This window comes from Chlorocebus sabaeus, chromosome 20 (assembly GCF_047675955.1).
Source record: "Chlorocebus sabaeus isolate Y175 chromosome 20, mChlSab1.0.hap1, whole genome shotgun sequence".
Classification (NCBI taxonomy): Eukaryota; Metazoa; Chordata; class Mammalia; order Primates; family Cercopithecidae; genus Chlorocebus; species Chlorocebus sabaeus.
This window is the reverse complement of record NC_132923.1, coordinates 112,987,004-112,999,888: the sequence shown is the minus strand read 5'-3', so window position 1 is coordinate 112,999,888 and position 12,885 is coordinate 112,987,004. Positions and strand designations below refer to the sequence as shown.

The 12,885-nt window shown below is 50.2% G+C and overlaps 1 protein-coding gene and 1 long non-coding RNA gene across 3 annotated transcripts in view; one reads left to right on the top strand and one right to left on the bottom strand.

The window, feature by feature from the left end:
• MYOM3 (myomesin 3) overlaps nt 1–12,885 on the bottom strand; it is a 60,123-nt gene that overhangs the window by 5,970 nt on the left and 41,268 nt on the right. The window contains exons 23-33 of the mRNA XM_007980039.3: nt 12,680–12,789; nt 10,484–10,528; nt 9,639–9,775; nt 6,506–6,650; nt 6,283–6,342; nt 5,514–5,581; nt 4,405–4,515; nt 2,585–2,672; nt 2,003–2,041; nt 1,638–1,746; nt 214–377 (exon numbers count right to left, since the gene is read on the bottom strand). Coding sequence (XP_007978230.3) covers nt 214–377; nt 1,638–1,746; nt 2,003–2,041; nt 2,585–2,672; nt 4,405–4,515; nt 5,514–5,581; nt 6,283–6,342; nt 6,506–6,650; nt 9,639–9,775; nt 10,484–10,528; nt 12,680–12,789 — 1,076 coding nt within the window. The remainder of the gene's footprint in view (nt 1–213; nt 378–1,637; nt 1,747–2,002; nt 2,042–2,584; nt 2,673–4,404; nt 4,516–5,513; nt 5,582–6,282; nt 6,343–6,505; nt 6,651–9,638; nt 9,776–10,483; nt 10,529–12,679; nt 12,790–12,885) is intronic.
• Nucleotides 1–12,885, top strand: part of LOC103225379 (uncharacterized) — a 68,101-nt gene that overhangs the window by 39,157 nt on the left and 16,059 nt on the right. The window contains exons 3-4 of one of the 2 annotated variants that reach the window (XR_012089754.1): nt 2,560–2,786; nt 4,286–4,369. This is a non-coding gene — a long non-coding RNA (uncharacterized lncRNA). Of the gene's footprint in view, nt 1–2,559; nt 2,787–4,285; nt 4,370–12,885 lie in introns of those variants that run through there. The other variant, XR_494455.3, reaches the window with a different exon arrangement.

The window sequence follows — 12,885 nt, the reverse complement described above, 5'->3', positions numbered from 1 at the left end:
CCATGCCCAGCTAAATTATTTTTATTTTTTGTAGAGATGTTGCCCAGGCTTGTCTCACTATGTTGCCCAGACTGGCCTCAAACTCCAGAACTCAAGCGATCCTCCCACTTCAGCCTCCCAAAGTGCTGGGATTACAGGACTGACCCAGTGTGCCCAGCCTGTTCATGGGCTTTTCTAAGCAGGTTTCTCTGCAGACATAGGTGGATGGCTCACCTTGCCCTGAGAGATCTGTTGAGAGCTGCCGGACTTCCTTCCCTGCAGCTATTTCCAGAGTGTATTTGCCCTTGTCTGAGTCTTTGGGGTCCAGGATGTGAAGCCAGATCTCATCCAGGGTGGTGCCCGTCCTTATCCGATCACCACTCTCCAGACGTTTGTCTCTGAATGTGAGGGTGGAGAAATGGTTAAGGCTGCCTGTCTGCAGGTCAACAGATACCCCTGCCCCAAAATCTTCTCCTGTGGTTTTGTTTCAAGATCCGTGGGCTATGGGTGGTGACCATTCATGAGGCAACAGATAAATATCCATTCATTTATTCATTATTCAACCCTTGATTCATCATTCAATACTGCATTCATTCATTCATTCATTCATTCATTCATTCATTCATTCACCAGTTCTTGTGGCATGACAACTATGTGTTGGTGCTGAGTCCGCATTTGTGATGCATGCCACAGGCAGGGACCCTACGGAAATGGTGCTCCAGGGTCCGTGACTGCCACTTCCCTCACCCTCAGGAGCCAACTTCCTTACCTCTTTATTCTCCTTTTAAACTCTCCCAGGCCTTCTTCCCACAAGCACTCTAACCTTTAGAAACCACATAAGGTGAAACTTTTCCCCTTCTTTACTTAAATTTCATTCCTAGAGACACTGTCCTCTGCTCCCAGTGTTGTGTTGCAGAGGTGACACCTCTGTGCTTAGTCACAGGGCTGAGAAACTCTGGCTAGGGGAGGAACCTATTGTCCTGAAATTCCATCTGGCCTCGGCTCTCACTCATTTGACAACCTTGACCAAATCAGTCAAGCCTTCTCCACAGAATGGGTGCAGTCATGTCTGCTCCACAAGGCTGAGGCATGCATCTGATACAAAGCACTGGGAAAACTGCTGTTGGATTACCTGGGGTCACTCAGAGAGTGGCTAAGTCTCTGTGGGTACCTCATCTATCCTGCCTTCAAGCCCTGGCTCTCGGTTAGTGGCCAGCCCTGCAGACCCTTTTCCTGCATGTTTCCCCTAAGCCTGGCTGACCAAGTTTGCTAAGGCTGCAGAGGCCCACAAGGATGCCCTGACCCACCCGACCACTTGGCTCTTCTTCCGTCCCTGCATCCCTTTCTCCCCCAGTTCCCAGCTGCTGCTCAGAGACTGATCCTGCTGTGGCCATAGAGTTTCCAGAAAAATGTTGTCCCACCAAGGTTCCCACCTTCTCTGGGGGATCTCGGTAAAGCCTTTCTACTCCTCCCACTGCTAATCTCTATCCTCAACTCCTTCTGTGGACAGCAGGACCAGGAAGAGACCCTGTCTCTGCCAACCACTGGGATGGGGCTCTGCTTGGAGGACCGGGCAGGGAGAAGGGAGGGAGGCCCCCATGGGTCAGGTGCTGAATCCTTTCCAGCCTGGCTGGGGCTCTGGGGCAAGGCAGACCTACTTGTGGAACCAGGTGGTTTTCATGTACTCCACGTTGTAGTACTTGACCTTGCTGAAGATCCGGATCCCTTCCTCAGTCCCCTGGATTTTCAGTGGAGTTGCAGAGAGGGCTGGGGAGACAGAGGAGAAGGATGAGTCTTCCCTGAGGCCATTTAGGCATCAGATTTAGGGGCCAGCTTGTCTGACTCTGCCCTGGGGGGCGGGTAGGTGTTGTAGGGGAAATGCAGTGCTGTGAAGAGGCAGGATTTTCTCTTCAGTGTTTGAGGTTGGAAACTAAACCCACCCCCAATAGCCAAGGCCAGTGTTAGGCTGCTTGGAGGCTGTTGGGCATCAGGGCGGGTCTGGGCAAAAAGGCAAGCTGCTTACCACCAATCTTGCCCAGCTCAGTGAAGATGGCATCCAGGGCTGGAAGGAGACAGAGAGAAGGGTTAGCTGGCATAGGGCTCCCCTAGGGATGTGCTAGGAATGGGGACATCCTTGAAAAAGGCTGGGGGAGCTCCATGAGCTGCTCTCAGGGGGACAGGCAGCTCTGTAGGATGACTCTCACAGTTTGGGGATAGGAAGGGGTTCAGGGCACTCGGCAGTGGGGTGGGGAGAAGGGCACTATGGATGGAGGACAAACATGCAAACCTGACAGTTTTTTGCAGGTTGAGCCAATCAGCCTGATAAGGAGCCTGGGCCCACTGTGGGACGGAGGAGTGAACTCAGGCTTTGGGTCTCCAAGCCTGGACTCACTGTGGTATACTGTGGTGAACACGGGCATCAGAGTCACACTGACCTGGCTCCTGCCACTGACTAGCTGTGGAATCCTGGGCTAGTCACTTAATCTCTTTGTGCCTCAATTTCGCCAAGTGACATGGGGATCCCATAAATCTTACTGCACAGATCACATCGCAGTCTGATCCCCTGTGCTCCCTCCACAGCCCCTGACCCATCGCCAGCTCCTACCGTCACCCGTGAGGTCCAATATGGTGTCGTCCTCCCCTCGATCGTCAGAAACCATCGCTCTGTAAATTCCCTTGTCCTTTTTGGACAACTGAAAAGAAGGATGAGCAACGGTGGTGTCAGCATGGGCTTCAGAAGGAGAGATGGCTACCAAACCAGGAGGCCTGGGCTCCAGGCCTGCCCCTCACTCTCTGTGTGACCTCAGGTAAGACCCTTCTCCTCCCTGGGCCTCCGTTTACTTATCTGGGCTGGGTGAGCCCTAAGGCTCCTTTCAGCTCCAGAGCCCTTGGATTCCTAGCTCGGGGCTTGTCTGGGCCTGGGGAAGGGGTGGAGTAGGGGGAGTTGAGGGCAGAACCAGACACCTTCATTTGCATTCACAGGCAGCTGATCTGAGCACCACACAGTGAGCCTCACTTTGCAGAGCTTGTCAGGGCCTGGCCCACCTTTCACTCCCTGGGGGCTCCTGGATGGAGGGACCCCCACCACCTGCAGTTCCCCAAGAGGAAGCACGTTTTCTCCTGCCCAGGACAAGGGGGTTCTTTTGGCCCATGTTTTTCAGCCCCAAATTAAGTCTGAACAAACACTCAGCAAAGCAAGAACCTGAGTTGTGCTTTCAAGGCAAGGTCCAGAGATCAGAAGTGACCTCTTATTACACAGCACCTTCCTTCAGTCCCTCACCTCTCAATACTTCCCGGCAGGACCATCTCCACACAGTGGGGTTGGCGCAGGATCCAAGACAGAGGCAGCTCTTAACCTGAGGATTGAGGTGCTGAGCCCCAAAAATCCTCTCTTATGTCCTCACCATCCCAGGAAGGCTCCAAGGTCTCAGCCAAACCCAGAGTGGGTGGCTAGAGTGGCTTCTGACCCCACCCTCTAGCCTTATGTCTTTACACTGAAACTCTCTGAGCCTCAGTTTACTCATCAGTAAAATCACGGTATCATGCTTGCCCTGCCTGTGTGCTACAGCTGTTGTGGGGATCAAGGGAGGTAACTCGTAGGAGGCCAGAAACTTTGCACCAATGGGACTGATGATTATACTAAAACTCCGTAACTATGAAGCACCTACTTGGTGCCACAGCCTGTCTGAGGAGCTTGCACAGTGGTGGCAAAGGCTGACTTGGCATCAGCCTGGCCAGGATTTGGGAGAAGACCTTGAAATCATTGTTTTCTTCCTAGTCAGCAAACCTCTGTTTGCTCCAGTCCTCCTGGGCACCCAGTGAGGCCACAGACATCAGCAGCAGGGCAGAAAAAGGTTGATGTTTAAGAGCAAGCCTTGTGTTTCTCTCTTAACCAGGCCACGGTCCGCCAAAGGCCATAGGGGAGGACTTGGGGGGAGAATTGAGCTCCAGGCCTGCTTTATTCTGCCCAGATCTGCCTCCCCTGGAGACATCCTTCCTGTCCTGAATCGTAGACTGCTGGGGCAGGAAGGAGGTGTTGAGAGAGCATCCCTTCCAACTCGCTCAGGTTGCAGATGAAAGCTGAGGTCAGAGAGGGACGGGGGCTAGCCCAAGCCTGCACAGTCATTGGCAGGGCCAGTACTGGAGCTAAAGAAAAAAACCAGTAATACTGATTCTGTCTCTATTGAAAGTTTGGGGGTTTTAATAGTTTTTGTTTGCATTAATTTTGAGTTTTTAGAATATTGCATACAATATTATTTATCTTGATTACTGAGTTTTTTTGGTGTCCCTTAAATTTTGTGCTCAGGGCTTCACTTGCCTCAACCTAGCCTCGGCCCTGCCTCTGACTCCCAGCCCCGAGCTCTTGGCCCTCCCTGGCTTGTAGCCAAAGGAGAAAGTGAGCCCTGAAGCTGGAGCCACACTTGCCTCTTCGATGCAGAGAAGTCCCGTTCCCGTCTCTGGGTCATACTGACCATCTGGCAGCTCTGCCCTCTGGAAGAACCACTGAAAGCAAGTCTCCTTCTTGGTGTTTGTCACCTGGGGAAGGTGGGGAAAGAGGAAACTGTCAGGCTTGTTTCTTTTTGAGTAAAAACACACCTGTGCACACCTTCAGGCATCTCAGCTGAGTCCTTTCACATACCGTATGACTCCTCTGCTGGCTTCCGGACTCTGAATTCTTGCTAATGGTTTTCCCTCTGCCTCTTGATCCCTGCCCTACTCTATTTTCCTTGTAAATTGTTCATATGCTTCAGTTAAATGTCATCTCCTCCAGGAAGCCTTTTTTTTTGAAGCACCCCATAGTCATCCCCCATCACGATTCATCAATTTCCTGCCCCATTCGGGTCAAGCATGAGTGATGCTGTTTTCCAGTGGCCCTGCCTTGACCACGGGCTCCCAAGGCCCACAGAGACCACTTCATCATCTTTGTATGTTCAGGACCTTGCAGAGTGGCACGTAATAGATGCTCTGAGTTTACTGAATGGATATGCTTCTGGGAGAGCACCCACCCTCCCCTTCCCCAGTTATCTCAACAGGCCGAAGGGTGCTAAGAAGGACCTTAGGCTTTGGAGTCAGATAGACTGGGCTCTCCCTCTTCCTGTGTGGCCTTGAGCTATTTCCCCATTTGTTTTCTCATCTATAAAGTGGGGATAGCAATGCCTATGTCACAGACGATTGTGAGGTGGATGAAATCATACTGTGAGTCTCTAAGCACAGGATAATCATAAACACAGGGAGACCCTCAACATACAAACGCTCGCAGGCTCCTAGACCCCCTGACCCCTCGGAACCCCTGCTGGAGCCACTAGGATCTCGTGCGAGGCTGGTCCACCTCACACTAATCCCACCCCATGGGCGCTGGGAAGGTGGGTTTGCTTTTTGGGTTACATGCAGTCTCCTCGGGGGCTTCCTGTGTGTGCGATCAGCCAAGTACAGAGTGTGGAATTTAGGGGGCCAGGTGGGCAGGGACAACAACTGGGCTTGGGGATAAGCCACAGGTCCCACCGCGCTGGGCCTGGGGGCAGGGCAGGACTTGCCTTGCACGTCAACTGCACTTGGCAGTCCTCTGTGACCTTCCACTGCAACGGCTGCTCAAAATAGGGACCTGTGTGTGCAAAACAAATGTGCCCACCATCAGAGAGCCAGGCTCAGCCAGGGTGCCACCTGTGTCCAGGCAGTGATGGGGGGAGGGGCGGTTAATGGCTATGGGCTTCTCAGATACTGCCCCTACCAGGGCTGGGACTGGGGTGAGGCAAGGGTGGTGCTCAGGGTGCAAATTTCTTTCTTTTCTTTTCTTTCTTTCTTTTTTTTTTTTTTGAGACAGAGTCTCGCTCTGTCGCGCAGGCCGGAGTGCAGTGGCGCAATCTCAGCTCATTGCAATCTCCGCCTCCCGGGTTCAAGGACTCTCGTGGCTCAGTCTCCTGAGTAGCTGGAATTACAGGCATGTGCCACCACGCCCGGCTAATTTTTGTATTTTTTGTAGAGATAGGATTTCACCATGTTGGCCAGCCTGGTCTTGAACTCCTGACCTCAAGTGATCTGCCCACCTTGGCGTCCCAAAGTGCTGGGATTACAGGCATGAGGCACTGTGTCTGGCTTCAGGGTGCAAAATTTAAGAGGGCTCAGTTCTCACCCTCAGGTCAGGCAAGAGCTATTTTGATCCGGCATTGGGACAAAACTGGACTGAATGGCAGTGGACATCCCTTGGGGGCCCAGCAGGGCTGGGGGTCCCATTAACCCCCAGTCCAGCACCTCTAGCACGAACCAGTGGCCAGGGATTTTGAACTTCACTCCAGCAGCTCTTACCCTGTTTTCTCTTCCAGTCCCTTCTCTTAGCATCTGCCTGCCTCAGAAGTTTGTCAAAATCTGTGAACACAGAGGGAGGAACCAGCATGAGCCCAGAAGAGTGTGGGTCTGGAGAGGGGACATGGGCAGCAGAAGGCGAGGGGTGTGCTCAGCAGACTGCAGAGCTGAGGACTCAGGGCTGCGGGGCAGGCCGGTGTGCAGGGCGGGGCAGGGCGGGGCTGACCGTCATCCACCAGTGTCAAGGTAATCTGGTTTTTGGCTTTTCCGTCTTGGAGTTGAGCAGTGTACGACCCTTTGTCCTCCTCAGACAAGTTCTGGATGATCACTTCCACCAGGCCCTTCTCTCGGTCAAAATTGATTTTGCGGTTCTGAAAAGGACAAACTCCAGAGTCCTTTTCCCTGTTCTGGGAACTTTGTTGAGAGGCACACATCAGGGGGTAGTGGGCTCGGGGGTGGTAAGCGTAGAGCTGTCAGCCTTCGGGTAACCCTCTGCGGCTCCCCCCACACCCAGTTCCCTGGATACTTGAATAAGTTACAATTTTTTTGTTGTTGTTTTGTTTTTCTTGAGACAGTCTCACTCTGTTGCTCAGGCTAGGGTGCAGTGGCGCGATCAGTTACAATTTAATAATAAGCCCCCAACCCCCACTGTGCCATGATTTTGCCTGTTTTCTTTTCTTTTCTTTTTTTTTTTTTGAGACGGATTCTCGCTCTGTCACCCAGGCTAGAGTGCAGTGGCCGGATCTCAGCTCACTGCAAGCTCCGCCTCCCGGGTTTACTCCATTCTCCTGCCTCAGCCTCCCGAGTAGCTGGGACTACAGGTGCCCACCACCTCGCCCGGCTAGTTTTTTGTATTTTTTAGTAGAGACGGGGTTTCACTGTGTTAGCCAGGATGGTCTCGATCTCCTGACCTCGTGATCCGCCGTCTCGGCCTCCCAAAGTGCTGGGATTACAGGCTCTTTTTTTTTTTTTTTTTTGAGACAGAGTCTTGCTCCATCGCCCAGGCTGGAGTGCAGTGGCGCAGTCTCGGCTCACTGCAGCTTCTGCCTCCTGGGTTCAAGCAATTCTCCTGCCTCAGTCTCCTAAGTAGCTGGAATTACAATCATGTGCCACCACACCCAGCTAATTTTTGTATTTTTAGTAGAGACGGGGTTTCACCATGTTGGCCAGGCTGGTCTCGAACTCCTGGCCTCAAGTAATCTGCCCGTCTCAGCCTCCCAAAGTACTGGGATTACTGGCGTGAGCCACTGTGCCTGACCACTTATTTTCTACTTCTTTTAAAATAGGAAAAACCCCATCGGCATGTGTAAAGGATATTGGAAAAAAAAGTACTCATGTACTTGCTACCCAGTATTAACACTCATTTACATTTTACCATATTCTAACAGTTTTTAAAATTTCATTTTCCTCATCTAGGTTCTTTCTCCCTCTGGCTTTATTTGTATGTATGATTTGGAGGAGTGATCTAATTTTGTTTTATTTTTCTATAGGGACAACTGATTGTCCCACCACTGAATACTAATGAGTTCAGACTTTGTAACACTTCCTATATCATGTGGTAAGGTCATTGCACAATCTTTATGCAGAACTTTCAAATCAGTTTTCTGATTTGCACCTTTTGATGCTGGGACAACCAGCCCCATTGCACAGATGCAGAAACAGAGGCACAGACAGGTGAAGAGACCTGCCAAGGTCATATAACCCACAGGGGGTGGACATGAGACTCCTGTCAGAACTAGTGCCTTCTTTCTATAATACATATTTTCTTTCTTTTTTTTTTTTTTTTGTCATTGGACCTTTGATATATAACACATATTTTCTTTCTTTTTTCTTTTCTTTTCTTTTTCTTTTTTTTTTTGAGATAGAGTCTCACTTTATTGCCCAGGCTGGAGTGCAGTGGCGCGATCTTGGCTCACTGCAACGTCTGCCTCCTGGATTCAAGCGATTCTTATGCCTCAGTCTCCTCGGTAGCTGGGATTACAGGTGTGCACCACCATGCCCGGCTAATTTTTTGTATTTTTAGTAGTGATGGGGTTTCATCATGTTGGCCAGGCTGGTCTCAAACTCCTGACCTCAGGTGATCCGCCTGCCTCAGTCTCCCAATGTGCTGGGATTACAGGCGTGGGCCACCCCGCCCAGCCACAACATGTATTTTCTAATGGCTGCTTTGCCATCTGGAGATGAAATTCACAAATAATATGAGATTGAGTCACGAATTTGAATGTCTCATGAGGTTGAAATTGCCATGTCAGCAGGTAAACAGTTGAATATCGACAAATCATGTGGTTCAATCTAATACAACCTGTCTACAGATACGATTTACAAAATAATATCATACTCTAACCGTAATATAAAGAAGAAATAAGTCATTTAAAATAAAAATATTTCAAAATAGACGTGCTTGGATATAACCTCAATTATGCCGCACTGATTTATAATGAATTGGTTTGACTTTAAAAGAAGAAAAACAAAAAAACAGAAGTTATTCTGTACAAAAGCAGGAAAATGAATGAGCGTAGGTAAAGTAGCCAGCAGAATAAAAATTCTCCATTCCGTGTATAGTAAAATTGCACACTTTGGGAGGCTGGGTAGGAGGATCACCTGAGTTCAGGAGTTTGCAGCCTAGGCAACAAGGCAAAACCCTGTCTCTACAAAAAAATATTAAAATTAGCTGGGCATGGTGATGTGTGACTGTGGTCTCAACTACTCGGGAGGCTGAGGTGGGAGGATCGCTTGAGTCTGGGAGGTTGAGGCTGCAGTGAGCTGAGATAATACCACTGCACTTTAGCCATGGTGACAAAGTGAGGTTCTGTCTCAAAAACGGACAAATAAAAACAGAAAATAAAAAATAAAATTGTTTGGGAGACGGAGGCAGAAGGAGTACTTGAGGGCCAGGAGTTCAAGACCAACTTGGTCAACACAGTGAGCCCCCATCTCTAACTAAAAAGATTAAAAAAAAGAAAAAAATGTACAAAAATACTTTGTATTTATATCTAAAATACAGTTAGGGTCTAGCCTTGGATAATTATAGGCATGAACGCAGGTTTTTCATCTTAAGAATGTCTGGTGGGGTAATCAAAAGTTGTGGGGGGGGGGGAATGGAAATTCTTTGTTTGTGGGAATGTCCCTTGCATTGGCCAGCATGTAGTGTCCCTGCCAACCCCCACCCCCAACACCACCAGCACTGGTACTAAAAGCCAAAGGTCCTCATCCCGTCCCCATCACTGAACAGCAAAAGCACACCGTCATTTCTGAAATGGCCACTAGGGGGAAGTACCAGCCCATGCAGAATCACTACCCCGTGAGGCCACCTCCCCGGCAGGGGAGCCTCACTTCAGGGATTGTGAGCACCCAATTACCGGAGAGCTGAAGATCTCCTTGTTGTTGAAGATTAGATGTAGCTCAGCGGCTGGAGATAACTTTTCTACTTCCAGCCAAAGTCGCACCTCTCCTCGTTCCAGGATGTCAATGTTCCAGCCAGAGATCAGTTTGATCACTGGGAGGCGCAGGATGGGAAGGGGGTGAGTTGGACCCCTTCTCCCTTTCCTGCTCCCTTCCAGCCCCACCTGGAGCACACCCTTGGCATCTGACATTGCAAAACGCTTGGAGAACCTGAAGGAGACTCTACTGGGTGGGGCTCAGAGGAGGGTTTTCCGAATGCCCGCTCTGGATTTATTTAATCTCAGTGAAGCATTTCCTCTTCTAAGAGCTCTGGGGCTGCCGTTCTCAACCTGGCTGGGCATTGGATCCCCGAGGACTTTCAAAAACCCTAGCATCTGGGCTCCATCCTCAGAGATTCTGATTTGTGTGGGGCATGGCCTAGGTATTGGGATCAGGAAAGGTGTCATCATGGTTCTTTTGTGTAGCCAAGTTTGTGACCTCCCCTGCTCTAGGGACTGCACACACTGTCCCTAGCCAACGGAGGGAAGCAGAGGTTTAGAAGATCCCAAATCCTAATGACTAAAGAGCCAATAATAGTAATTATAGAAGAGGACAACGCCCACATGTCCCTTCCTCGCATCCCCTTTCCTGCTGCTCTTTTCCTTCCGTGAGCTTCCTGAGTGGTGTCTGACCTTCTAGCTCTGTGGTTCCCCTACCCTCTGGGGGTTGTTTCCTGGTCCTTGGCCTGACTCTGCTCTGCTCAGAACATGCCAATGGGCCCAGTAGGGGCTGCACAAGGCTGCAGCTTGGACTGCTTGCTTACCTGGGTTTCTGATTTCATGACTCAGCTTCTTCAGCTTCTCCAGCTCTGGGATAGGGGGAAGTAAGGAAGAAACCAGAGAGAATGAAATATCCTGACCGGGGGTGGGAGGCCCACAGGAGCCATCCAATGAACCTGTGCTGGGTCAAAGTTCCAAGAGACACCTCCCCCCAAGTTGGGGTCCCTTGGCTCCACAGGGGCCATGATGAATACTGTGGGCCTTTCCCCTGGGGCACTGAGGGTGATGCCGAGGCTGCTGCTGACCACCCTGAAGTTGCATCTTCTCCCTGTCCTTCAAGGCCTAGATCAAGCCTTACTTCCCTAGAGGAGCACCTACCATGTGCCTGGTTCTGCATACTCTATTAGTCCTCTGCAATGCTATGGGCTGAGTATTACTGTCTGCCTCTGGTCACTCTGGGACCAGTGGTGCCAGGGCCTCATTGCTCACCCCTGTCAGATGCTATCTTAGTGTCCCTGGGTCTGGACCACACAGAGCACTGCAGCCCAGAAGTCTCAGATTGTTCCAGAATGCTGTCTTATTTGCTGACTGTTTCTTCTTCGTCATCTTTTCTTTTTTTTTGAGACAGAGTTTTGCTCTTGTTGCCCAGGCTGGAATGCAATGGTGCGATCTTGGCTCACTGCAACCTCTGCCTCCAGGATTTAAGCGATTCTTCTGCCTCAGCCTCCCAAGTAGCTGGGATTACAGGAGTGTGCCACCACGCCCAGCTAATTTTTTGTATTTTTTGTAGAGACAGGGTTTCACCATGTTGGCCAGGCTGGTCTTGAACTCCTGACTTCAGGTGATCCGCCCGCCTCAGCCTCCCAAAGTGCTAGGATTATAGGCATGAGCCATTGCGCCCGGCCTGCTGACTGCTTCTTTGCGTTGCCTCTTCTGCTAAGGCGAGCTCTGAATCTATATGAATGTCTTGTACACAGTAGGTGCTCAGTCAATACAGACTGTGTGGATGAACTGGCAGGGCAGGGCCCACACCTTATTTTCTCTAGTAAGCCCCAGAATCCTTAACACAATGAGTCTAGATTCACAGCAAGCACACGGCAAACAAAACCAAAAAACACCATCATTTTCATGGATGGCTTTAGTTTGCATAGAATCATCTGATTGTATCTGCAAAACAATATTGTTTCAGGTGGGGGCAGCCAGGGATTATAATCCCTCTTTATGGGTGAGGAAACTGAGGCCCAGGAAGGTGGCATGACTTGTCCAAAATCAACCAGCAAATTATGGAACCGGAATCGGAACCCGGGTCTCTCTGGCTTCTGCTTCTTAACAAAATCAAAAGGCCTCATGTGCCACGAGCAGGACAGACAATGGGCAAAAGCTGTCCTGGTTGCTATGGAGGGAGCAGAACATCTCATTAGCTGTGAGCACAGGCTTTGGTTCAGTTTAATTTATCAAATATGGATGGTCCTTTAGACATGGTATTCACTCTCTGGTTACCCACAGTCCTCAACACTCCCTATTGTCACCCCATTTCTCAGACCAACTGCTGTTTGCAATTTATCATCACACTTGCACTGTTGTTTTTGGGGGCTACAGAAGGAAACAAAAATAATTCTAGTATCTTTGCTTTTACCAAAAGTGGGAAAACAGGCTGGGCACAGTGGCTCACGCCTGTAATCCCAACACTTTGGGAGGCTGAGGTGGGCAGATCACAAGGTCAGGAGATTGAGACCATCCTGGCTAATACGGTGAAACCCTGTCTCTACTAAAAACACAAAAAATTAGCCCGGCGTGGTGGCAGGTGCCTGTAATCCCAGCTACTCAGGGAGCTCAGTCAGGAAAATTGCTTGAACCCAGGAGACAGAGGTTGCAGTGAGCCGAGATCATGCCACTGCATTCCAGCCTGGGTGACAGAGCGAGACTCCGTCTCAAGAAATAATAATAATAATTTAAAAATAAAGAAGTGGGACAACAAAAGAGAGACCAGAAAAATGTAAATTTCACTGGGCAGGGACTTTTGTCTGTGGAGTTCACTCATGTAATATCCAGGGCCTACCTGGCCTGTGGCAGGTACTCAATAGATATCTGTTGATAGAAAGAATGGGTGGGTGAGGGCCTACTTCTCTGTGGAAATTGCCACTTTACTTATTTTGGTTGCTTCTTGCTGACCTCTGTGCACATTTGTGTTTGGGACTCTCTCTCTGGGGAGGTGGCAGGGAGGGGGGCAGGTGCATTACCTTCCTCAGTCAGCGTGTGGCTTGCGGAGATGTCTTCATCGGCATCAGTGACTATGACTGAGTAGGTGCCCAAATCCTCGAGGCCAGGTTCTTTCAGGATGACCTTGGACCTGGCAGAGAGAGGAGAGCAGAGGCTCTGGGAGGAGCTCCTTAGTCTTGTGCACTAGAGGCCCAGAAGCCAGGGAGTCCAGGTTGCCTCTGGTGAG